General features: G+C 31.2%; 4 protein-coding genes across 7 annotated transcripts in view; 2 read left to right on the forward strand and 2 right to left on the reverse strand.

The window, feature by feature from the left end:
• Window positions 1-449: 449 nt before the first annotated feature.
• Window positions 450-9986, forward strand: LOC105254700 (lymphocyte cytosolic protein 2). 2 transcript variants are annotated; one of them, XM_025405952.1, is made up of 10 exons: window positions 450-819; window positions 2458-2520; window positions 3209-3267; window positions 3960-4576; window positions 4761-5110; window positions 5201-5333; window positions 8183-8350; window positions 8672-8845; window positions 9148-9286; window positions 9623-9986. In XM_025405952.1, exons 1-10 carry the CDS (start codon window positions 556-558, stop codon window positions 9768-9770), a joined length of 2115 nt encoding a protein of 704 aa, XP_025261737.1. In that variant the 5' UTR covers window positions 450-555; the 3' UTR covers window positions 9771-9986. The 2 variants fall into 2 exon arrangements, with proteins under 2 accessions (XP_025261737.1, XP_025261741.1); XM_025405956.1 differs by having other exon boundaries at window positions 9151-9286.
• A 1715-nt stretch (window positions 9987-11701) lies between these two features.
• On the forward strand, window positions 11702-16733 carry LOC105254701 (nuclear hormone receptor HR96). The gene is made up of 6 exons (XM_011263538.2): window positions 11702-12319; window positions 12987-13465; window positions 13539-14324; window positions 14409-14625; window positions 14722-15141; window positions 15453-16733. Exons 1-6 carry the CDS (start codon window positions 12182-12184, stop codon window positions 15648-15650), a joined length of 2238 nt encoding a protein of 745 aa, XP_011261840.1. The 5' UTR covers window positions 11702-12181; the 3' UTR covers window positions 15651-16733.
• Window positions 16734-17481: 748 nt separating this feature from the next.
• On the reverse strand, window positions 17482-24529 carry LOC105254702 (N-acetyl-D-glucosamine kinase). Of its 3 annotated transcripts, none has more exons than XM_025406670.1 (7): window positions 24279-24529; window positions 22877-23146; window positions 19732-19816; window positions 19392-19490; window positions 18888-19140; window positions 17902-18200; window positions 17482-17788 (listed from the first exon to the last, which is right to left on the reverse strand). In XM_025406670.1, the coding sequence occupies exons 2-7, from the start codon at window positions 23062-23064 to the stop codon at window positions 17525-17527; spliced, it is 1188 nt and encodes a 395-aa protein (XP_025262455.1). In that variant the 5' UTR covers window positions 23065-23146; window positions 24279-24529; the 3' UTR covers window positions 17482-17524. The 3 variants fall into 3 exon arrangements, with proteins under 3 accessions (XP_025262455.1, XP_019884143.2, XP_025262539.1); XM_020028584.2 differs by having other exon boundaries at window positions 22877-23057; window positions 24279-24528; XM_025406754.1 differs by having other exon boundaries at window positions 22877-23057; window positions 24275-24528.
• A 646-nt stretch (window positions 24530-25175) lies between these two features.
• Window positions 25176-26429, reverse strand: part of LOC105254703 (39S ribosomal protein L21, mitochondrial) — a 1531-nt gene continuing 277 nt past the window's right edge. The window contains exons 1-4 of the mRNA XM_011263540.3: window positions 26397-26429; window positions 25906-26031; window positions 25403-25723; window positions 25176-25321 (exon numbers count right to left, since the gene is read on the reverse strand). The exon at window positions 26397-26429 is cut by the window's right edge and continues 277 nt beyond it. Coding sequence (XP_011261842.1) covers window positions 25221-25321; window positions 25403-25723; window positions 25906-26031; window positions 26397-26429 — 581 coding nt within the window. The 3' untranslated portion in view covers window positions 25176-25220. The remainder of the gene's footprint in view (window positions 25322-25402; window positions 25724-25905; window positions 26032-26396) is intronic.

The raw sequence follows: 26429 nt of genomic DNA on the forward strand, positions 1-26429 counted from the left end.
TATATATATATATATATATATAGTTCGAGTTTTTATTATAAAAGATTAAGATGTTATTATAAAAGATTAAGATGTTATACGAATTATTCTTTCATGAATATTAATAATTTAAAATAATTTCTTAATGTTAGAGATCATAATATAATAATAATATAGTACATAACTGGTTCTTTTTTTCTTTGTTTTCAGTAGTTGAAAAAAAATAATATGTAAATGCTACAAGACAAAATTTAATTTTTCGACAATTAACTCCTATAAATTAACATTCTATTTATTCTATATTAAATTCCATATTATATTCAATTCCATATCTTTATTAAAGAAAAAATCGGTTCTAGATAGATCAATAAATCTGTCATCGAGATTAAAGTAAGTGGATGGAATATCCTTTACATAAATCATAAAATAAAGCATAAAGCATTTTATTGCAATTTTATGGAAAATTTGTAACGGTGACATAGATTATCGTTTTTGTAGGAATGTGAAATGTGAGCTTCTCGTCTAATCCGAGACCTGGCGCTCAGGTGCACGATGGGAAAGTGACCAATCGCGCGGATGGCCGTCAACTCTCGCGAGGGTGGTGGCTGCCAGGAGGATGGGAGGAGGAACGATGGGGGGGCTGTCTGTCAGACGGTTGTGCACGGCCGCAAAAACAGCCGATACAGATGCCGCCAGGCGGCGAACGTGCACGTGCGACGGTTTTTTTCCCCTTTTTTTTTCCTCCTCTCGGCTGCAATGTCCAAGAGGCCGTCGCGGAGCGAAGCCCTCGACGACATCTCCGCCTGGGACACGGAAGAGGTGCTGCGCCTGCTGCGCAAGGTGAGCCAAGTTCGTAGCGTCATGAGTCATAATCGATGATCACGCGTCTTATCACGACATGTTACATCCTTCATCTAGGTACATTGTTATCGTACACTTTGTAATCTTTGACAAGGTTCAAACATAATATCTACGCGCAAGACGAGCAACATAAATAGAAGAGCACGAAAAAATACGCAGAATTTTTTTAGAGAATGTAGAGTGTAAACAAGGACAATTTCACGGCGACCACTGACTGGCGTACCGCGGTGAATGCCTGGGAACACCTAGAGACGGCACGAAAGACGCGAGACGCACGTGCGTGTATTAACGATAAATTGCGCGACGTGCGTGTATTTATAGCGTAGCGTGTTATAGTCAGGAGAACGTCGAACTGACGAAAAAGCGCGGACGATTTCCAGGATTTCTAAGATTTCCAGCTTTCATCCTCGTCCTTCTAATGTGCAGTCTCTACATTTTCCTTCACGTCACTTTTTCTTTTTATTTATTCTTCAAAGTAGGGATCTATTTATTATTCAATTCATTGCAATATATTTATTTTACGTACAGAAAATAGGAGCTGAGCCGCAATTAGTGATCAATTTTTGGGTGAAAAATTTAACGTACCTCTGTTTTTAATAAGTTTTAAATTATAACGAGATATTTAAAAGCATCTTGTAATTTCCTCTCGCTATAAAATAATATATAATTACTAGACAGTTATACTTTAATATAAAAATTTTAAAATATATAATTATAAGAGGGGATTATACATATATATTAAAAAAATTTTTTGATACATGAATATATAAAAATCTAATTTTATATAATATATTTTAATTATAATGTAATGTTTGTATTATAATATAAAGAAAGCAGTTTGTTCCGGTTGTTATCGAGAGTTAAAGAGACTTATTTTCCGAAAACGCGGCCGGCGAAAGGGACGTTTGCATTTCTTCGTGCACGCTCCGGATTCTACGTAACTTTCTCGAATTCTTCAGCATCGCGATTAAATATCACTTTTCGACTCTATCGTTTCTTAATTATTTTATTTTCCTTACTTATTTTTTGGAGGCACGAGAAAATTATACATTAAAAATGCATCAAATCTCTAAAACAATTATTTATACAATTGTTTAAACGACCATTGTTTAATTTTGTCTTATTAAGACCCGATTGCACTAACATTATTTTAGCCTTAAGCGAGACTTAAATAGATGCCTGTCTTTATTCATTTAGAAAGAAAGATAAAGATAGACACATATTTAAAAATATCTTAAATCCAAAATAAAAAATATGTGTATCCTAGTCTTAAGATTTTAGTTTATCTCACTTTTGTTACACCGAGAAGAAAATATTTATTAAGCTCGATAAATAAATCAACAATATTATATAATATTGTTTTAGAGATTTTAGTTGACGTGTAATATCTTTCACATGTGACTTTTGAAAATTAGTGAGGAAAATAAAGTGATATCTAAATATTAAGTTTCTGCTGACACATCATTACTAATAACTCGTTTCCTTTTTTTTTTATCAATTGTCACGCACATTCTTTCTTAACACGTGAGAGATATCAACTTCTTTATATGTATGTGTTTACATGTTATCAGCGCACCATACACATCCTGTCGACTAAAAATATTCCCCGTTTTACAGAACGGACTAGAAGAATGTTGCAACGCAGTGATGAAACGGCAAATCGACGGCGATGAGTTACTAGTAAGTGAATTATTATTACAAAGACGTCGGAGCGCGAGCGATTTCCCGGTTACGTCTCATTTGTTGGCTCGCGATGCCTCACTGGTGTTCCTGTCGATGACCCCTGAGTCGCTCCGAATGTACAGGGTGTTCTAAAAATGGAGCTATAGTAGAATCTCGCGTTTCACGTCATTCGCGACGTAATCGGTCAATTTGGTCAACCAAGAAAGCTATATTAACTATAATTAAAATAACTTTTTTCCACTATAAATAATACATGCGATTTTTTTGCACATTGATTATTATATCATTCAAACTAATATTCAGACTAATTGCTTAACTAATTATTTAATTTTTTAAATAAATATATTTTGATCTAGAAGATTTTTAAATTATAGCTACGTGTATTTATCATATTTTACACACATATTTCCATTTTTACATAATTTATTTATACATTCTCTTTACGATTGAAAGAAAAAATGAGTTATTAAAAGCATATATGTCATCCGCCTAATATGTTTTCGAAATCGCTGACTCGATTGTAATAAGAGAGTACACGTTGACACACCAGCAATAATTATCTGTTCACTTCCATTGATAACGCGCTGCCGGTTGCTTTTTTCCGGTTACAATAGCAATATTTCGAGGGGACCGAGGGCGGCGCGTGCGCTCTTAACTGTGCCTTAATTAATTGTAATTATTCCAGCACTTGACGGATGGGAAGCTGGCTCTCTGGAAGAGTGACCTCACGCGTCCGCAGATAGGGTGAGAGAACAGCTTTATTTCTGTCCGCATTAAACTATATGTATATTCCTTCTGTTCTTTCTACTTCTCTTCGTGGAATCATGTCTCGTGCTTCTCATAGCATATTCTTAACGGTATCTGATTATTCAATATGCCAATAGCTCGTTGTGTTCGTGTAATGTCAGGTAAATGAAAAGTATCGCGTCATACAAGAAGCAACGGTTTTTTTTATAATTACACATTATTTTTTATAATTACACATTATTTTTTATAATTACACATTGTCTTGTTTTTTTATTAAATTATTTTATATTTTTTGAAAAATCTGTTAGTGCTTCTCGAAATAAATTTCTGCTAAAAAATCTGCTGACATATCAATGATGAAACCAAGAATGTATTACGTGGCTAATAATTTGAACTTTATATTTTATAAAGATACCATTGTAAGAGTTTTGTTCGCGAGAATATTTGTTTCGCGCGACTATTTGATTACTCGATGACTGCATGTTGTGCATAATTTTACCGCGTAGGTTGCGTTTGATCATTTCACTGTAGCCGCGTTACGATTTAATATTGCATCATATTTCATGCAAAATACTACTTATTATAATTTATTCTTCTGTCATAAAAACAGTTAACAATAGTTAACAATTTATTATAAAGTTTTTTTTATTTTTAGTCAATTATTAATATTAAAAATAAATTTGTTGCAGAAAATTATGGACTTTTGTGCAAGAACTGAATAAATTTCCGGAAAGATATCTATCGAATAAAATTATAGAAGCGCAACAGAACGATGATCACTTGAGCGACAGCGGTTCCTGGGGAACCGATTTTGATGATGAAGCGACGGAAGAAATCAGTTCCTTTGATGATACGCAAGAAACTATAAAACCGAGTCTAATTAAAAATAAACAGACTCTGTTTTTGCAGAATAATAGGATACCGATTAGTAGGATACCGATGCGATCGTCGAAGAAAATAACACAACCGAAGGAGGAAGAGACTTATGCCAATTGCGAATCTTCCTGTCAAGATGAAGAAGAAAATATATATGCGAATTTCCAGGAGACAAAATTACCGCCGACAAGAAATATCTCGAGGTTGCACAGCCAGTTAGACAAAAGTTTAGCCGAGAAACTGAAGGAGGAGTTGAAGCACAGGAACAACCAACCGACAAAAAAACCAGCGATTGGCCCGAAACCTGAGGCACTGTCATCGCGAAAAATCCCAATAACAGATTCTGGCAAAAGGCTTCCGCAGAAATCCTTTCTACATAATGCGCCGAAGACGCACCAACACATTCCTAATGATCAAAGAAAAACGCAAAGTTAGTTGAGCAAATTAACATGTTGCGTTTACGTATTAATCCTTTCTGCATAGATCGCGCGCAATTCTCTTATCGATAATAACATGATGTTAATAAATATTGCATTGCTCGAATTCCTTTGCAACGAAAGAATTAAACAAATGGCGATGTCTGAGTATATATTATGAATCATATGTGTCTCTAGGGAGGATGACCGTGCCACCACCGCCAGAGCCTAAAAAAAATAAGGACTACACGTCTGTGGATACCAAGAAAGGATCCGATAAGGAATTACCGAAACCACCACCGGCCACCATAAGAAATTTCGATCTCGTGGCGAATTTGCCGGCGCGAACGGAGGAGAGCGAGGATGAATATGAAACATTCGACGAGAACATCATTGAGCAAGTACAGCAGATTTCGCGGGTCGATAGCAAGCAATCGTTGCACAGCGGTCGTCAGGGATCGATCGAGAGCGTTTATAAACCGCCCAGTGCCACGAGCCACGAGGAAGAGGGAGAGGACTACGAGATTTATGAATCTATTACGGAAACGGTGAGTTTTTCTCGATAAATACAACTTTGGAATTGTAATTAATTGTGAGAAAGACTTGGTGATTTATTTATGATATTGCCATCACATTAGCCGGAGGATAATGGTTACTTGAGCCCTATTCAAAGGACAAACAATGTTCAACAAGAACCGCCTCCTTTACCCGCCAAATTGTCGCCAACTCTATCGACTCCTCCTAATAGTATCAGATTGGAGAAACACCAAGGTATGTGTTATTTTTAGCATTATGATAACTTTATATCACACCTTATAATCTGCCATGTGCAATTATTAGAAAATATTACATAATGTAATATGTATAATCTTAATTATTGAATATATTGGATATATTATTTATTACATCAAATTCTTACTATTATTGATTTAAAAAATTTATTAATTTTAAAATGGATTGGAACTATTTCTATTGGATACTGTTACTCTACTCAAAGAAGGGAAGAACGAGAAGCAATTAGAACATACCAACTATTTGCACGGACATGATTAGTTCTATGCTATCTATCAAATAGATGAATATTTAAACGAAACTAGACATTGCTAAACATGCGGTCCAATGAATGAAAAAAGTGCAAGTTGCTATGGGCTTATGACAAGTGCAGAATCACTTGTAGGAACTTCTCACGAACATGTGTTTGGCAAATGTTGCTTATCGTTGGTTCTCAAGCAACCTGATGCGCATTGCCACGATATCGCGTGTAGTTGCGAACCGACCACCATCATTGATGCACGATTCTCATAAATTGTTGGATATCAAGCAATAGATTCAAACAGTGTTTCATTGCTGTCGCAATATGTTATCGACATTGTCACAATTTCTCATGATGCTCGCAGTATTTTTCATATGCGGCAGTTGGAGCGAGACCTTTCATCGATATGAATAAAAGGTTTCTGAAGAGATCGAAGAAATAAATCGCGAGAGATTTTCGACTGATTTTCGATGAATGAAAAGAAATAGAATCGATTTCATCGGTGAAGTGTCGCGGCAAACGGAAAAACAAATATTGCATTCATGATTGGTATAATATATTTATATCTCTTACAGAATTTTATGAGAAAAAGAAACAAAACATAAGGATAAACTGGAATATAAATTTTTATACCGAATACACTGTTTTCAACGATTCAGATGTATCAGAAGATAAAGCCCACGTGGGAAGGATATGATAACGGTAATCGTTAAAAGAAAGATAAAGAACGAAACCAGGTAATGGAATGTGTTCCTGTTTTTATCTGCGACTGAGCAAACAGCTCTTAGGCGGTCTAGGAATACGTCTAGTCGATGAAGTCGCCGATATGATAGTGCGAATCAAGAGAGGTCTGTCTACGTGTTGTTATTCACAGCCACCTGATCCGCCAGGTACATATAAAAGGATTGAATAACGCATTATTCGGTGATATATTGTATTTACTTTGATACGATATGAGATTATGTGTGGACACATGAGTGTACATTAATAGAACATCTGTTCCTTTTTGATTCATTGAAGGTCGTCGAACTCTGTTGAGAGACGGGAATAGATTTGAGAAATGAATCCTTTCCTTTCTCTACTTTTCACATATATCAATTTTTAATATCATAATGTATGTATATGTTACAATATAATTTATTATTCAAATATTTAAAATATTTATGTACAAAATATTTATCTAATAGTAAATTAATGTTATTATAATTAATACTTTTTATTAATTCTTATTAATTAATATTTTTTTATGAGAAGATTTATATAGAAATTTTATGTTAACTTATTAAATATGTGTGTTATATCCAATCTGGAAACACATACTTAGCATTTTTATGATGTTTAGAATAAGAAAAATTATACATGATTTTAATCTTTCTTGCCCATTTTGATAATCAGTCATATTATTGATGATTGTTGTTTTTGTCATTTTTGTTCCTTATAAAGAATTAGTACAAGTTGATAAAGAATTGTAATAGAATAATTTCATCATTTTATAAAAATACTAGACCATACTGAAAATTTCATTTTCTTTTTATCAGGTTTTCTTTGTTGTTTATAAAAAATCATTGATTCTTTGGATCGAATTTATGGAAGATATTCTTAAATGTGCTATTCGGATACATCTATGTCTCATGCCGAGAGACCAACGGATTGACCAACGCTCTTCTTGTTTTGCGATGATTTAAGGTCTGTTTACACATATTTGTGACGTGTAAGTGCCGTATCTATTCAGTTCCGTAATTTTCTATCGGTGATAATAAATGTTGTTCCTTTATTTTTGGATGGATGTGTTCACACACATCCGATGCAGCATTGTATTTGAATCGATCAGTCTTAGTTCAGTATCCACAGTGATATTGTATTTATTGCAAACGTTATTTTTGTTTTTTCACGGATACATTATAGCGATCAGTAAATTTACTTATAAAGTATTTGATATGAAGCAGATTACTTTTCTTGGATCAATTCATAGATTTGGATGAAAGTGAAATATTATATTCATTGTGTAATTTTAAGGCAAAGTTTTACAATACAATTATACTTAATATAATATTTTATTTGCATCCAAGTCTATGACTTCGTGCATCTACTTCCGTTTCTTCGTCTCATTTGTTTTTTCTTCATCCAAAATTATAGCAATTATTGCTAATTTATTGTCTATAAGTTATTCTCAAAAATAACTGAGTTCAAATTAATCAAACTATACGGATATATGTAAATAATCATCACTGATACATCATGGATGTTACTGACACGGCACTGGTACAATACTGACACATCATGGATATGTGTAAATAGACCTTTAAAGGGCTCACCCCTAGAGAGTTAAATCTCAGTTTCGTCAAGATCTTTGCGATGATTGCATCGCGTTCCTCAGATTAGCGTGGCTCCAGAGGCTTGCAGTTGTGTGTTTTAATAAAATCACAAATTCGGAAGGATAAACATTGATTAAATAAAACCAAAAAATTTATTTACATTCGAATTTTGTGATAGTTGCGATATAATATTATTGTCAGACGACAGTTGTAATTATTAATTATAAAAAAATTCAGTGACGATATATTATACGATTTTGTACTCTCGATAGACATATTCGCGATCCGCCGAGGAATACGTGACGAATTCGCGATAATGGCAAGTTTAATGAGCGATACGAAGCGGAATATGTCGCTTAATACAGCGATACGCCGGCAAGCAAGTCTCTCAGAATGTTTAACACAAGCAGCCCTTACGCAAGCTCGACTTAACTTAGCAAGTTAGTAACGCGAGCTATGTGTTTTAATAAAAGAAAAATGATCTCTACATAACAATTTAGGATTATATATTTTATCGAGCGCATCTCTTTCTCTTATTTACAAATTAATATTTTTATAATATTATGATATTGAATTATATTTCTTTTTACATCAATTTGTAATATTGTATTTCGATTACATATAAAATGTTTAGAATGATTTTTTAATGAATGTAAAAATTTATTGATAAATAGCTATTGAAAAGATTGATATATTATATTAATTTATAACATTCATTTATATATATATATATTAATCTTGATTTTCTTACATATTTACAGAACGATCACCGGATAAAAAATCAGCCACAGTACCTCATGCTGACAGTAACACTTCGCTGTCAACCGAGAGAGCCACGCGACCGCTACCGCCGCCGCCCGATAAACAATCTTTAGTAGACAAATCGTGGTATCATAATGTAACGAGAGAACAGGCGGCTGCGCTCATCGAAGAACGTATGTATTAGACAATTTTTGCAAATAAAAGCTATATTTAATAATGAAAAATTAATTTTCTCGTTGCTACGAAAAAAATTGATTTTAAACTTTAGTAAAGATCGAATTATTAATATTAAGAAAAATTGCTGTGGTTACAAAACATTCTGCATCTATGTAAAATTGCATATTTAATTTAAATATGAGTATCATAAAACTAGAAATCTTTTTTATCAAGATATTTTTCTTATGGAAAGATATAAAAGTTCAAATAATTTGTGTTGTGAAGTAACTATTAAATATATATAATACTCTGTTTTCAGAAGGTACTTACAGTAACCCACAAGATGGATATTTTTTATTAAGACCATCGACAACAAACATTGGCAATCCCTTAGCCTTGGTGCTTTGGTATAAAGATAGGGTTTACAATGTTCCAGTTAGAAAGAGAACTGACAATAGGTATACATTTTGGTTATTGAACTTAATCACTTTGTAAAATATCTTTTGTCCGTATATATTTCGTCTACTCACAAGTACTGGACTATAATTTCTTATTAGTCTCATGTGTTATATATGAGATAAATATTATATTAATTTCCTTTCCTCTCTTAAATGATTGAATATAAATTCTTATGTGATCAACATTTTATAGGATTGGACAATTAACAGTCCTGCTTATTTTTATCTATTTCATTAATAAGAAGAAAATATGAAAAAATAACTTGTATGGAAAAACTACTTTTTATAAACTCATTAATAAAGTTCGATATGAAAAGTATTTTTTAAATTGTGTAGATACGCACTGGGCTCTGCGAAAGTGAATGAGCTGTCTTTTTCGACGATCGACGAGATCGTGGCGTTTTACTTGAAGGAGGAACTGATGCTCTACAGCGGCGGTGTGCAGATTGGAAGCACGAGATTGACTGACACTCCACCAAAATAATTTCCGCTATGATCAATCTTGATGTAAATGGGAACAAGAAATACTTCTCAATAATCTCGATATGTATAAGAATTTTATACATATGTTAACACTGCCGGGCAAACATTTATAAGACGTCGCAACAATCTCCAAATCGTAGATAGGTCGATCAATGAATTGATAAACAAAATTTTACACAGTGCCTCTTTAGTGTCTTTATATTTAAAATGCAAAATTTAAAATAATATATATAAAATAATATATATTTAAATCGATGTTAATTGCATTTTGTGCAAGACATTATTATTCTTCTTGCTAAAGCAAATTTTCTGGTTCAATCTCTATTCGTCTACGATTTTTTTTTAACAATTATGTGTGCCTTTGATAAAGTGATATGAATAAGCTCGATTATTGAGCAATGGATCTCTCTTGCGGAAAATATATACGTATTTTTTAATATATATGTATATATATAAATATACAAATATCTCAATCTTTTATTAATGTAGGACATATATTTATGGCTGATTTATAGTTTTAAGAGAATAATAAATAATCTTATATGATAGAACAGAATATATCTTTAAGCAAATAAAGATATTATTATATATTGTTATATGTCTTCTATATCAGTATTTATGTTCACAAAAATTGTAGTTAATATATCGTTTTTTAAACTATGACATCAAATGGACTAGTGATCCATTTAAATTATCTTTATGAGCCTTTTGGCATCAAAGGATCAATGTGATGATATGTATACATATATTGTAAAACTTAATTAAATTTTTTTTTTTAGGAGGAGAGATTCGTTTTTTCTCACACATACCCATGAAACACACAATTTATGAATCTTATCGCTTTCTCCTTATGCGAGATATGTTTATATTTCTCAGTTGCGCTTTTTCCCTTTTAGCTGCGTTAATCAAGTTTATGCGTGATTTAATTTTGTAAACATGAATCATAATACGCACATATGTATATCTCAATATGGTTATCTTATACGCGCTGAGAATAGAAGTGATAATGTCGACTGACCGGCCAATCAAATTGATAAGTGATTTCCAAAGTCATGACCGCGACATCTCCAGCTGTCTCCAGCAATGCAAATTTAATCTCTGTGCAATGTAAAAGTAATTTTATAATCGATCCTGCATTTGTTGTGTAATATGCAAATTTTGTTCTCACGACGATTGCAATTGTAATTATGTGGCTGCTCTTTGAATCAAACTATTAATTGATAAAGATCAAATCGAATATTTTGTTACATAATGATATATATTGTAAGTTTGTTAATATTTTTCTCGTTTTATATTTTAATGTTGTCTTCAGCACACACAATATGTAACAGCTCAATATATATTTAATCAAATTATTTAAAGCTTGAATAAGCTCGAAAAGAAGACATTTATAGTAAACGAGATATAGTACATTTGTTAGTAAAAAGTTTCTATTACAAAGAAATTATTGGAAAATTATGATTATAATCGATTATCGAGTGACCGATTAAAATATCACAAATATTGATAATTTTTGTTCATTAACGTAAAAATTCAGTCGCTCCTAATGTTATATCTGTTAATTTATCACATACATGGAATCACGATCCTAATTTAAAAATCAGCAGAGCCTAACTAATTCGCAGTCGATTTTAGCGAAATATTGCATCGTTTATTGCAAATTTTCGATATACATATAACAATGCTCAAAGTTCAGCAAAAATTCTGAAATTAATTCAATATCCGAAGAATATATATTCTATATCGACGCTTCGATAACGTTAGCAGATAGGGACAGAAATCGATTTGGAATTCATCGCACAATTTTATTAATCTTCTCCCAAATGCGTTTGAAGCCACGTGGACACGCGCGGGAATTCTCTTTGTGGTCACGTGGACGAGAGAGCGCGATCTCTAGTTACATCGCGACGTCGTAGTATCTCCATCTTCTCGCTAACGGAAGGTGACGGGGCGAGTGACAAGTAAGCGGCGGGGGGGGGAGGGAGAGGGACTGCGGTATGAACGGGTTTTACGACGAATTTGTACGCGCATCGCGCCTCGTCAACTGTCGCCAATTGACCGAGCCGTCAATTGAACACGATCTGGTGGTCACTTAAGGAGCTTTTGTACGCGCGGATCCCCGCGAAGGGGCGTTGGACGCGGTGAGGAGGTCGTCGTGAGGTTGCGGTGAGAAAGAGATGATGATGATGACGATGGTGATGCCGCGGGCGATAAATAGTCGCGACTCGGTCCCCAGGCGAACTGTCCACGAATACAGATAAACAATGTTGACGTGAATCACGGCGAAAGCGCAATTAATCGCGCGTTCGGGACGGGTGAGCGAGTGAGAGATACAGGAGAACGATGTTACTCCGCCTGTGTGTTAGATAAGACGTGCTAATCGCCGCTCGCCAGAACGCCGCCCCAGGAGCAATGGACGATGAACAGCCGGCGAGGGAGGCCACCAAGATCTGCGGTGTCTGCGGCGACCGCGCGCTCGGCTACAACTTCAACGCCGTCTCCTGCGAGAGCTGCAAGGCCTTCTTCAGGAGGAACGCGCTGAAGAATAAGGTGAATTTTCACTCCTCCGTCTCGACTCCTGTTGGAGTCCCAACAAATTGTTCCGATCTCCTCGGAGAGACTTGGAAAGATTGATTATAATTAATGGGAGAAAGCTTCAATTTATAAATCTAATTCTTTTCAAGTTTTTAAAGGAACGAAACAGACTGTTGCACTGAGCTCTTTGTTTGTAACTTCTGCGCTCTCTTCCAATGAGTTTTTCTTAAGAAGAAATTGATCTCGATCTTACATCAGTTCTAACATGAGAAACTTTGAATTTGGATCTAATTCTTATAAAAGATGTCAAAAACATGAGGCTACTATTATTGAGCCTCGCAATTATGTATAATTGATTGCTTTTAGATTTAAAGCTGGATTCTTACTTGAAGTTTTGATTGAAGAACTGTTAAGAATGTTAGATAAGATATTGATGTTTTCAATTTTCTTGAAACTTTCCATTTATTTAATAGAAAAGATTGTGATACTTTATTCATAAGATTAATCAAAATGAGTAAAAACATATCGTTATAAAGAGTTCTCTTATTTATGCAAAATTTTTCAATTTATAATAGTATTGTCATAGTAAGTATATAAAATTGTGTGAATTGAATATTTTAAATGATATTAAATATATATATATATATATATATATATATATATATATATATTCTCTTTGTAGGACTTTAGATGCCCTTTTACGCAAAACTGTAACATTACACCTGTAACCAGACGCTTTTGTCAAAAATGCCGTTTGGACAAATGCTTCAGTATTGGTATGCGCAAGGATTATATTATGTCTGAAGAGGACAAAGTCCTAAAGCGTAAGAAGATCGAGAAAAATCGCGCGACAAAACGATCTCAATCCGATAATGCCAAAGCATCAAAGATCAAAAAAGATTCTGTAGATGACTGTACGTTTGAAGACACATCGGTATCGGTTAATTCAGTCGCATCAACAGAGACGTATTTTTGGGAATCAGACAGAAAATACACAGATCTAGACGGTAACAGGCAGAATGTTGTCGAGAGTATGAGCCCAGTGACAGCAGCTAGTGTACCTAGTCCTTCGAGTCCACCGGAGAGTACGAATATCGCTGAAACGAAGACGTTGGACATGCTGAAGGATTCCACTCATGGTTCGAAGCCTAATCTTGCAAGGTACAATCAATTTTGTATAATAGAAAACAAAATAAGAATCAATAAAAACTGAATCAAAATTGTTTATTTGTAGCCGCGTGAAATCATTCACCGATTTCAATATGGCACCTCCTGATACAGGAAATAATAAGAATACACCATCAAATTCAGCGGAATACGAGCAAAATTCGCTAGAATTAAGTCCCGAATTTGTAAATGTTAATAGCGAATTGTCGAGTTACAGTCCTTCGTTTGACGAAAATACGGCCAATTACTCCAAATTTGAGCAAAGCAACGAGCAAAATTCCTTGGTGTACGTTGATTGTGCATCGAATAGTGGAACGAGTCGACCTGATTCGAGTTCACAAGCACAACTCGTGAAGGAAGACATAACAATATGTCAGAAACCGAAGGAGATGTGTTCGAGCGGAAATAATTTAGTCGCCAAGTTCAAGCAAAATCCCAATCTGTTTACAAAATTCGTCAATAATCCAAATTTAATCGCCAAGATACTTCAGGATCAAAGGGTAGTAATGAAGATTATGACGGACCCTGATATGGCCACGTGTTTGGCAACGGATCCGCATATCATACAATTTTTAGAGGAAAATGATGCAACTGATGCGAGTAACAGGCGTGGTGACAACAAAACAGGAAGTCAGTTTCAGAAAGAAACTTCGCGGAATAATGATAGCTCGAGCAATATTACCAGATATACGCCAAAATCCAAAAGTAGTCACGTCGAAAATCCGATCCTGACAGGTTTAATTAATCCTAACACGGATGAATGCAAAAATCAAAATGTAGAACCTAGCATAAGTACAGATTGGAATAAAAATACAGCCGATGTTACCAGAGATATTCTTCAAGATGTTCAAAGGTATAAGACTATATTCAATATATATTAATATTATATTTACAAAATGCTATGAAACTTATTATTAAAGTTGGATATTTGTTTCAGAATACCTATCGCTGCCAATTCTATAGAGTCTATCTTATGCGAAGCCATCAAGTTGGAATATTCAGCATTTTCTAGTTTCGGGGGTAATCAAATCAGTAGAGAATTGAATGATTCCGAAAGAGCGAAATTAAACGAACTGATAGTTGCCAATAAAGCATTATTAGCTCCACTAGATGATGACATAACAAATTTGGTTGGCGAAGAATGTAAATTTAAGGTATAATCTTACTTCTTTTGAAATTTTAGATTTTTTATGTAGAATTGCATTTAATACAGATGAATAAGGTATATAATGAGAAATATCTATTTGCAGAATAATTCTGGACAATCTGATCCAATGTTATTGGATGTTATAAATTTAACAGCGATAGCGATTAGACGCTTGATAAAGATGTCCAAGAAAATAAACGCCTTCAAAAATATGTGTCAAGAGGATCAGTTAGCTTTACTGAAAGGCGGTTGTACGGAAATGTTGATTCTAAGATCAGCCATTAATTATGATCCAGATAAAGATATGTGGAAAATACCTCATAGCCAAGAGAGTATGTCCAATATCAAAGTTGACGTTTTGAAGGAAGCAAAGGGAAATTTGTATGCCGAGCACGCTAGATTCGTTAGAACATTCGATCCCCGATGGCGGGATGAAAACATTATTCTAATTTTAAGCGCTATCACTTTGTTTACTCCCGATAGACCGAGGGTCGTGCATAGTGATGTTATTAAATTGGAGCAGGTCAGTAAAATCTTCAAGTTCGAAAATGCTTGCATCAATTTATGATGCGATTATTTATAGCGTACTGTAGGTGTTCATAATTTATAAAACAATCTCTCTATGACTCTCCTAGAATTTTGAGGCATCTATGTATCACAATAAATATATATGATTGAGTTTTTTAAAACAAAAGTCAATAATTAAGGCCTGTGAATTCTTACAGTTTATAAAATATTAGTAGATTTTTTTATATTTCTTGAAATATAAAGCAAAATTTAAAAGATTTCGCGTTTGAATCACATTTTTCACTGCAATATTTTTCTTTTTTCTAGAATTCATACTATTATCTTCTCAGACGATATCTGGAAAGTGTTTATCCTGGTTGTGAAGCCAAGTCCACATTTCTCAAGTTAATACAGAAGATTTCTGAACTCCATAAATTAAATGACGAAGTTGTGGGAGTTTATTTAAATGTCAATCCATCCAGTGTAGAGCCACTGCTTATAGAAATATTCGACTTAAAGCACTGATGATTAATTTATAGAGTCATGCATTTTCATTTTGTTTATATAATAAGAAAACAAACTAAAAAACTAAGAAAACTGCATTCTTGCTAAAATATATTTGTAATAGTATTGTAAGTAAAAAATTGATAGTAGTATCATTGTTGCAAAAATTCACACAAATCTGATTATGATAAGTAAAATTGAATTTCTCTGCCTCTGTATAAATATACATAGCAATACAATTTTAAATATTTGCGTGATGGAACAAAAAGACTTCATACACATATAAAAGATATAGAGAATATAAAAATAGTTTGATACAGTATCAAGAATGTGTAGAAATTACAACAGAAAAAATCAAGCAAATATATAATGTAGACATCTCATGATGATAAGTGAAAAGTAGTGATAACAATATGAATGACAATTTAATAGTTCTCATTGCAGATCAATTTGAAATATAATGTTGATTGAATGCTAAGAATGGGGTAAAAATATCATATTTAATGATAGCAATATTTCGCTTCATATTAGATATGTAATGTTATATCAGTAAACATATTCCACAGAATATCCTTTAAATTTTATATCATTCTCTTCGCATACTGAGAATAAGTGTACAACGACAGCATAATAATTCCTAGGTGGCTGTTTGACACATGTTTTTTCTCGGGGGATAGTTAAATCTATATTAAAAATATATATTTTTTTTAAAAATGTCAAATTTTACATTTTAAATAATTATACGTTATTTATATGACAAGGCCTGTGAATTCTCACAAATCTATATTATGTACATATAAAATTATAAGTGTTGTTAAAAGTTTGTGCTTTAAAGGATGTATTGAGAAAATGAGATTTCAATGCAAATCTGACTATGAATTGTGGTGATTATAAATTTTAGCTATAAACGGAATAAGAGGAATATTATGATATTTGTGTGCAAGTGTTGTGTGTACGCATGTTACTGTTGCAATGTACATGAGATAAATATTGTGATACATCCTGATATAAATATATTTTTCAAAGATATATTACGTGCCATATGTAATTTCATGTTGACAATGAATTCCTTGGGATCTCCAAATAAAGTTTTTTTCATATTATATAATCTGTTAAATTTATGACAATGATAATTATTACGTCACTTACCGTACTTACTAGATACGCGACATTTTCGGATCCATTAATCATCTGTGTTCGTTCATTGGTAGAAGGTCAAGAGCATATAAAATAAGGATTATTATTGCAAAAGCACAACCTCCTAAAATTATTAGGCTGAAGAGAGATATAAATAAATATAACACAATTTTAATGATTAGAGAGAGGATCCAGAATATGCAGCCCCATGCCGTATCCCAGATTGCTTTCAATCCCATTCTTTGTATACTATGAAGTTTTGAAGAGAGACAAATTCATCTTTAATATATTATGTGTAAAAAAATTTGTTTTAGTTTTAGTGTAAAAAAATTATCTGAGAAAAATTTATATTCACATGATTTATTATACTGTTTTTTTTAAATATATATATATATATATATATATATATATATATATATATATATATGTTTGTGTGTACATTAAATCGATATTTTTATTAACATATTTTTATAGATTTCTTTATCATTATTTATCATATATTATTTATCTACTATTTGTGTATGTATTATGTATGTGTTATCTTATATTTATTTGCTATGTGTGTAATCATCAGTTAAAAATTTGAGTCCTTTAAATTATCAATTATTAAGAGATAATTTACTTGTCATTTCTGGACGATATTTGTAGATAAATAAGCGTTTGTTTCAACGTTGAATAAAAATATTCTTTAATATAATATAAATTATTTATTTATAAAAATTATTATTTTTTAAATTCTATCGTTTACGTTTAATTATTCACGCCGGATAATTATCGCGCTTATAATGGAAGAAGATTTCGACGTTGCTGTCGTATGGTTTGACGAATGAACAATTGATTTTCTCCGCGGCCAGGTAGCACGCGCCTAACGCCGACGTTGTCGTTAACCGCAATAGACTCAACTCGTTCACAATATGTCTGTTATGAATTTCATTCACGAAACCATTCTTCATGAATTTCCATGATTCCCACACAGATCCGACGCAGATCACTTTTATTCCGCCATGAGCCAACTTAAGATCCTGATAGGAAAAATTGAACAAATTGTTAGTAAATCAATTTTATTTGATGAAATCATTGTAAAATTTTGCATATGAAAAATGAATCATTTAATTATTGAAATTAAAGCACTAACATTGTGCGCCTTTTTCCAGAGAACATTAACGTGCTTTGCCAATACACATCCAGCTTCTTCAAAAATCCTCAGGCATAATGGATCGTCCTTCTCGCAACCGATCGCAATCTCTTTGGTGAAACCTGCGATGATGCTCTTGTCGAAATTCGTATAAAGATATGGTAATATACCGCGTCTATCGATTATGTTGAAATATTTTCTGATCGCCGACCATAGATAGTTTATGGATTCCGGTGCCTCCGTGAAACCATCGATATCATCATATACATATTTGCAGGCACGGTGGGCGATCCAGTAAGCTTGTCAAATGAACAAGAGAAAGTGAATAATTGTAGCATATAATTTAATTGTAAATTTAACTTTAAATTTATCAACATTTAAGATAAGCCTAATTGTAAGCCTAATATATATGGCAATGTTTATTTCTATAATAGATTTCATTTAAAAATTTATTATTATTATAATTATTAAGCATGACTCTAAAATAAATGCCCTCAAATACAAAGCAATACACAATTGTTAAATGTTTTTAAAATAGAAAAATAAAAAAAAGAGAAAGATAAATAAGCTTATCTGTTGTACTGGGATACTAGTGATATAGGAACAATAGATTTTATCATTACTTTATTGTATATAAAGATAAGTATGTCAAAAAATATCTTAACTTTTCCAAAGAAGAGATAAAGATTTAAATAACTAATCAGAATCATAAAAAAGAAATAACTGATAAGCCAATGTTAATTGTAGATAATAATATTACATTTTAACAAAAGAGAGAAAACTCATTTAATTTATTTAAAAAATTTTTAACTATACTCGGAGAATTCTGAAAGAAATAAAATTATATTCAAAAATTTTTTATTTATAAAATAAAGATTAATTAAAGTAAGGCTATTTGTTGATTTAAAACGGTTAATTTTGAAATTTATTTATTTTTTTCACATTCCTATTGTTTTTACAGTAAGAATACCACTAAAAATACGTACCACCTCCCTCATCGCCCAACATATGTCCCCAGCCTCCGCATCCGAGAATCTCTCCATCGGGATTGATGAGCATACCATTACTACCAGTTCCACTAATTAATACAATTCCGCCTGATTCCAAGCCAGTTCGGAGAGCACCAACAGCATCCGAGGTGATTACACAATCCTTAGCAGAGTGTGGATATTTTTGTAGGAAAGTTTCCTTGAGCTGACGATCAGTAGATTCCTCCTTACAACCACTTAAACTGAACCCCTGTCAAATAATTTTTTTTTGCAAAACATTTCAATGTTAAAACACGTCGATTTCAAATATAATCAAAGATTTAAAATTTGGAAACAGATTAAAAAAGTATAATAAAATGAAAGCTCGTTTATTTCGAAATCATCATTATGGCACGCTTACTTCACTATTATCATTTTATTTATATTCATAATTAAAAAGTATACATTTTAGTATAATAGTAATAAAAATAATTATCTATATAATTATCTATATAAACTCACTACGCAATCTAAAGGGACGGATTCTGGTATATTTAATGTTTGTTTACCCTTCTCGATCATCGCGCTAAGTCTGGCAGCTGTCTCATCTATGCCAATTGCCTAGGAGAAACAAATTTTTCAAATGAATATTTTCTAGTAAGAGCAAAATTATATTTGTTTAATTATACATAATCTTTTATCTTGAAAACGCTACGAGTTCAACTTTAAAAAATTTTAAATTTTCCGTTCTTTTTCGCGTGTCTCATCGAAATTCATAATTTGTTTTTAACTAGATTCATACAATACTTTAAAAATAAAATAAATAGTTAATTTTATATAATTAAAAAAAATTTTTAATTACCCAAGGATTAGTTAGCGGTCCTTCAATTTCCGTTAGTCGCGTACCTTTTCCATCGATTATTACAAGTGTAGAATGAGTCCCACCTCTGAAAATTATGTTAATTAGTATTTTCTATGTATATACATATCTCTTAGACATAAAGTAGTTTGCAAATACTAATTGACTATTTTCTTTCTCTCTCTCTCAGCAAAAATTAAATATTCTTTCTCTAAATCTATCTTCCCTCCCATTTTTTATCACTCTACGTGATAGGGTGATCATTTATATTTTTTCTTATTATGAATGACTCAATCCTAGTGAATAAAAATACGTATTAATAGCTGTCGTTTAAGCAGATGCATGTGACTCATCAAAGTTAAGCTTGCGACTCTCAATAAATATTAAATGTCACCAATTCTTATGATTGATATCAATTGCACATATTTATCTCATTATAGAAATTACTTTTTATTGCAAATTATAAAATCAATTCTCAACATTTACTCTAATTTTATTTTTATTTTAAAATTTAACTTCTCGTAATTTGAAATATATGCTATTTAGCATCGTGTTACACGATAACGTATTTTATTTTTTTCTTAATAACTACTGATTTTATGAAAAAAATAAAAGAAATAAAAGAGTTTCTAAATAAATCAGTAGGAGTACATGTTTATATGAATGAAAAACCCCCTTTTTCAACAAATAATATGATCTCCTAAAATTTTTCGCATTTATTAAGAAACCCCCTATATATGTTTTTTTGTTTCTCAACATAAGTGGAAACGGGTGTTTTAAATTTGTATAATCGTGTTGATAATTGTGACGATAAGATAATGTCTCCTTGGAATATGAAAATTTAATATAATAATAACATCATATTGATACATAAATATTATTTTAAATATTATTATCAAATTAAAATAAATTATATTTTTCAAATAAACATTAAACTTTGTGGTACTGACTTAATTATTGAAATTAATTTAAAATGCAAAAAGATAGGAAACTATTCAATTTAAATTTATATTAATTATTAAATTTCTAAAATATTAAATATTTCGAGGCAACAAATTAAATAATTGTCATATGTTATTTAGTTATCATTTTTCTCGTCTAAAAATTATTATTAAGACATACAATTGTTATCAATCAAACGAAGCGAAAAATTGCAGATGCAGATAGATTCTGTATATTCTGTATTAGTGCAGAGATATTCTGAAATATTGTGGAATTCCTTATCAAAGCGCGATCGCAATAAACATTAAAAAAATAAGACGTTATTATCATTATACTAACGAATAATAAACTTTTGGTAAATATTTTGCACTATCACGATCGAATATATCGCGATGGCCTTTGTCGAAACGTGTATATCATGTGATCATTTATGTTAAATAAGAATCAAGGAAACAAGATAAAAATTATAAATTATTGTTTCGTTGCAATCTTTACGGACAGTAATTGAGTCTCTCTGTCGACATTTGGAATCAAATATGTATATTTGGACATTTTATATTTTTTTGCGATTTAAATGTAATTTGTCATTCGGATTGCAATCATATAATAAAACGATCAGTCAAAGATCAATTAAAATAATTAAATTAAACGTGCAAATTAAAATAATGAAAGCAATAATATATCATTTGCTTAATTAATAATTAATTTCAAATACAAACGACAGAAATAAATTTGTGTAAATTCATTTTATATCGCTTTAAATATGTCGTAGCGGTAATGAATTCATTTACTTTACATGATGTTGAGCGCTCATTTTTTACGATATTGTTTATTTCTCGAGATTTGTTCGATCGAAATCTATCATGTGAACAATCAGCAAATCTAATTATATTTTCGAATATTAAAATCTGTAAATATTTATTTTTAATTTTTAACTTGCATATTTATTTACTTATGTTAAAATACGATGTATTCGATGTATATGATGTATAGATGTAATCTTTTATTTATAAGATAAATTATAAATTATATTACACAAAATTAAATAATATAACCCTCCCAACGGATACATCTTGACATTGGTGAAGGTGTTGAGTACCTGGAAGATTTACTCTGAAGGGGAAGCTAACAAGGGAAGTTCGGCAAGTCGAAAATTCAAAAAAATCTGAAACTTGGCATAATTTTAGAGTAATATATCCTAATAACGAAACTATTTTTTGTTGGTGCTAAAAAACGGGTTTAAGAGTATAATCAATTGCTAGAAAATCGATTTTTGCGTTCCGAAGCGAATATCATTGAAACGAATAGAAATATAAAAGTTTCTTGTTTAAACAAATGTTTTATGACTTTAAATGTACTTTACAATTGCGTACTTGGATTTTTAAAAAATGATAAAATTTTTCAAAATACCCCCACCACTCAATATTTTTTATATTTTGAAAATATTTTTAAATTATATATATTTTAAAACTTATGGAAATTGATGTTGCGGAATTTAGTACTGCTATCATGTATTGCGAAACAAAAAAAAAAGATAAGTCATTATGAAACAGCGAACAAATATGTAAGTAGTAGGCAAGTAGCATGCGTCTTTATTTTATTTCTCAAGAACTAATTTCCGCAACATAATTGTAATATTCATGGTTGAATTTGGCGTAACACATTAGCTTTAAAATATATATAATTTAAAAATGTTTTCAAAATATAAAAAATATTGAGTGGTGGGGTATTTGAAAAAATTTTATCATTTTTAAAAAATCCAAGTACGCAATTATAAAGTATATTTAAGGCCATAGAACATTTGTTTGAACATAGAAATCTTTTATATTTCTATTCGTTTCGATGATATTCGCTTCGGAACGCAAAAATTGATTTTCTAGCGGTTGATTATGCCCCTAAACCCGCTTTTTAGCATTAATAAAAAATGGTTTCGTTATTAGAATATATTACTCTAAAATTATGCCAAGTTTCAGATTTTTTCGAATTTTTGACTTGCCAAACTTCCCTTGTAAGTACCCAAATGATTTGATAATATTATAAAAACATTGTTACGAATCACAATCTTTTAATATATCGCGAAGACTTTTAGTATGTCGTGAATAATTGATCACATGATTTTTTGTTCCAATTATTTTAATTAATTTCAGGGTGTATCTTGTGTATGCGTATACATTAATGTTTGATTGATTATATGAATCAAACTTACCCCTCTATACCACCGATTCTAATATCTTCAGAGTATTGTGTCTGGTCCTTCGCATGTATCACAGTTTCTTGCACTAGATCCGCGGTTTCCATCATCTTCATCTGTTCTCTTAGATCTCTGCGTAATTGATATTCGTCTATGATCTTCTTCTGCTTCTTCGTCTTCTTAGTTTTCCTTTTTCCTGCCATTTTTCAAAATCGTTTTTTGTCAAATCCGTTCGGCAAGAACTTTGAAACTATTTCTGGATGTTTTGTAAGGATTCGGCAGAATCTGGATGAAATAGGATAATACGGGATAACTTCAAAAAATATATAAGCATGAAATTTATCTAGTTAATCAATTGTTCAATTTGCTGATTAATATATTGTCATTTGAAAAACAAATCAAATAATCTTCTGAGATAACATTTCGCTGATAAATTTCTGTTGTATATAGTTGAGGTAAAAAATACCGTAGAATTTCATTAATTTTAATTCTGTAGAGAAAAGAGCGGTAAATTCCTGGAAAAGAAAAATTATCGGATATCGCAAAACTGCTTTTCTTGTCTGATTCTAATTCTGAAGCTGAAGAAATAATTGAGTAATTTACAGAACTAAATAATTCTTCTCATTTTTAAAGTTAAATGTTAAATGTAAATCAGTACAGATGCGTGTACAATCATCTAACGAACCATTGTTACATGAAGAGATGCGACCGATTATATTTATAAAAATGTGATGTTTATAAAAATAGGTGTGAAAGGATATACAAGATTAAAATTAACGAGATTAAATTTAAGGAAATGAGACTAAATATAAGGAAATTCTACTGTACAAAGATAAATGTCGTAATTATGCATATGTTTACAATAAAATTTTAAAATCTAAAAAATCTTTAATCGATTTTTTTCCACGTGAAATTCGCACGTATATGTAATTTGACAGAAGCGCACTTCAGCAGCTATCATATGCGTATGTGACAATTAAATTATCCCCAAACTTTATATAAGATTAACGAGAAATGATGTGTGTTAATTCTTTATCAAACATCCTGTAGATATATGTATATCTATGTTCTATTATATATGTATATATACATCATTTTTCGTTATATATATATATATATATATATATATATATATATATATATATTTAAAAAGTTCCATGGAAATTATTTTAACTTATATTGGAATATATATATATATATATATATATATATATATATATATATATTCCAATATAAGTTGAAATAATTTCCATGGAACTTTTTCTTCGATTTATTTCAATAAAACAAATTGATCCAGCTTGGTGAAAAGTATTTAGAAAAATGACGTGTCCTTAAAACCAATTTACAAATACGATCGGAAATCTCGTCCAGGCCACTTTCTATTCTTTCGACAACGATTCCAAGTCTACTAACTTACAAAATTCCCGTTCTTTCTAAGGCGCCGTAGATACGGATTGAAAATTTTAGTGTTCGGAGTTTGTGCCGATGATGAAAAATATTTTCACGCGATTTGCAAAAATTCCGTGAGAGAAATTATCTCTCCGAACGGAGTATGTGAGTCCAGCTGTGACAAGAGATCGGCAGCAATAATTGCCGATCGACGGAGTAAGAGAAATATCGACCGCACCGCGCGACGTTGTCCTTGTCACTGCTTTGGCAATTTCTTCCACCTCCACTTATTTCTCTCAGTCATGCCAGAATGGATATGGATACGCTGGCAACTGGCAACATAGTGGAGGGGGCAGGCACACAAGTGAAAATCGTGTACAGATACACGTGACATTCTAGTAACATTGATTTCCCTTCACTCCATTCTAGCGTATACTAGATGTCGCGCGTCTGCGGGCGCACATTTTCCATGAAATGTCAATGAAAAATTACAAGGGATCGTCTATTCGACGGAATCACATGGATATGTTTTTACATGAACGATGAATTGACAGATCATAAAGGAATCTTAGTTTATATAATTATATCTTAGAAGTTTATATAAAAAATTGATTGCCATTTTAATTATAGTAAATGAAAAGTAATTTCAGGAAAAAAATATAGAAACTGTATAAGAGAAATTAAATAAGACTCTCTAAATAAGACTACTAAATAAGATTAAATAAGACTAAATAAGAGAAACTTGAAACTTTTTATACAAATAAAAAATTGTATAAAATAAATATTTTAAAATTCATGGAAAAAGAACATATCCTATTTTTTCAAACTAGTTTTTCATAGCATTTTTGATTTGACATATAATTTAGATTAAATAATCTTTACCTTTTTTTCTTAATATAGAAGATATATAATATTTGTATATTTTTTTTATTTATATATATATATATATATATGCATACATATTATATTATTAATACACTCTGTCTAATCCTTCTACTTCTTTCTTTTCGTCGATGTTTCCATTTATATTTATGCAGTTAATACGTAGCATTGTATGCTGTATTCTGCAAACTGAAAGAAAAGAAATTAAGTGTATTAATATAAACAGCAAAATTTTTAAATAGCAAACTTTCATTACTTTAAATATCTTACAATTTATACGGCGATATTGTTTCCTCTTTCGAAACCTAAAGCGAGTTTTTGTGTGGGAAAGAGTTTTCTCTATAACTGTCACATCGACTGAGGCCAATTCTCTATTTAAGATTGGCCTTCCTACAAGAGTGAAATCGGTGCTGCCGACGAGCAATACCTTCTCCAGTTTTAGATGATCGCCTATATTTGGTGGCCAGAATCCCTCAATAATAATAATGTCATTTTCTGTCACTTTAAACTGTTTTCCACATACTTGTACAACCGCAAACATTCGACCAGTCTTATCCATTGCTATTTGATTATTAATTTCATTTGTTACATCTGTTAATAAAAAAAAATAAAAATAAATAAAATACCATCCAATTAAGATTTATCCTAAAGAAATCTAAGAAAGAATATATAAATCATATAAATTTTTATATATATAAAAATATAATAACTTAAAATATAATAATTTATGTTAACAATATAATAATATAAATATAATAATTTATGTTAACAACCAGCGCATATTTTGTCTTTCTCTTCATCCCATTCCTGCACTTCTGTTTGATAAGGTGGGGTTTTTTTCATCCATGGTAGTTTAGCCGTCCGATATTCTGCTACTGGTATCTCCCATAATCTTAATCCTAAAACAAAACATTGAAGAATTTTGTTGTGTTTCTTTATACAAATTAATAAACACTTATAATTAACTTTATACCATGCAAAATTTAACTAAAAAACTTCATATACTTCTTGTATACAGAAATTTTATTACAATAAATTATATTGGAGAAAAGAGATATACATCGATATTAATATCGAGACTCATAATTGAAGATTTTTTTAAAAATATACAGATAATATATAGATATTAAATAAATAATATATAGATAATATATAGATATTAAAAATATTATAGAGAACGAATGCGAGGAGAGAGGTTATGTTTACTAAATCCGGCTGTTTTATTTTTACAAAGTTGACAGATATAATTATTGAAATTACATACCTGGATAATATTGCTTGCAAATTGCGATCGGTG

This window comes from Camponotus floridanus, unplaced genomic scaffold (genome assembly GCF_003227725.1).
Source record: "Camponotus floridanus strain SB8 unplaced genomic scaffold, Cflo_v7.5 scaffold1, whole genome shotgun sequence".
Classification (NCBI taxonomy): Eukaryota; Metazoa; Arthropoda; class Insecta; order Hymenoptera; family Formicidae; genus Camponotus; species Camponotus floridanus.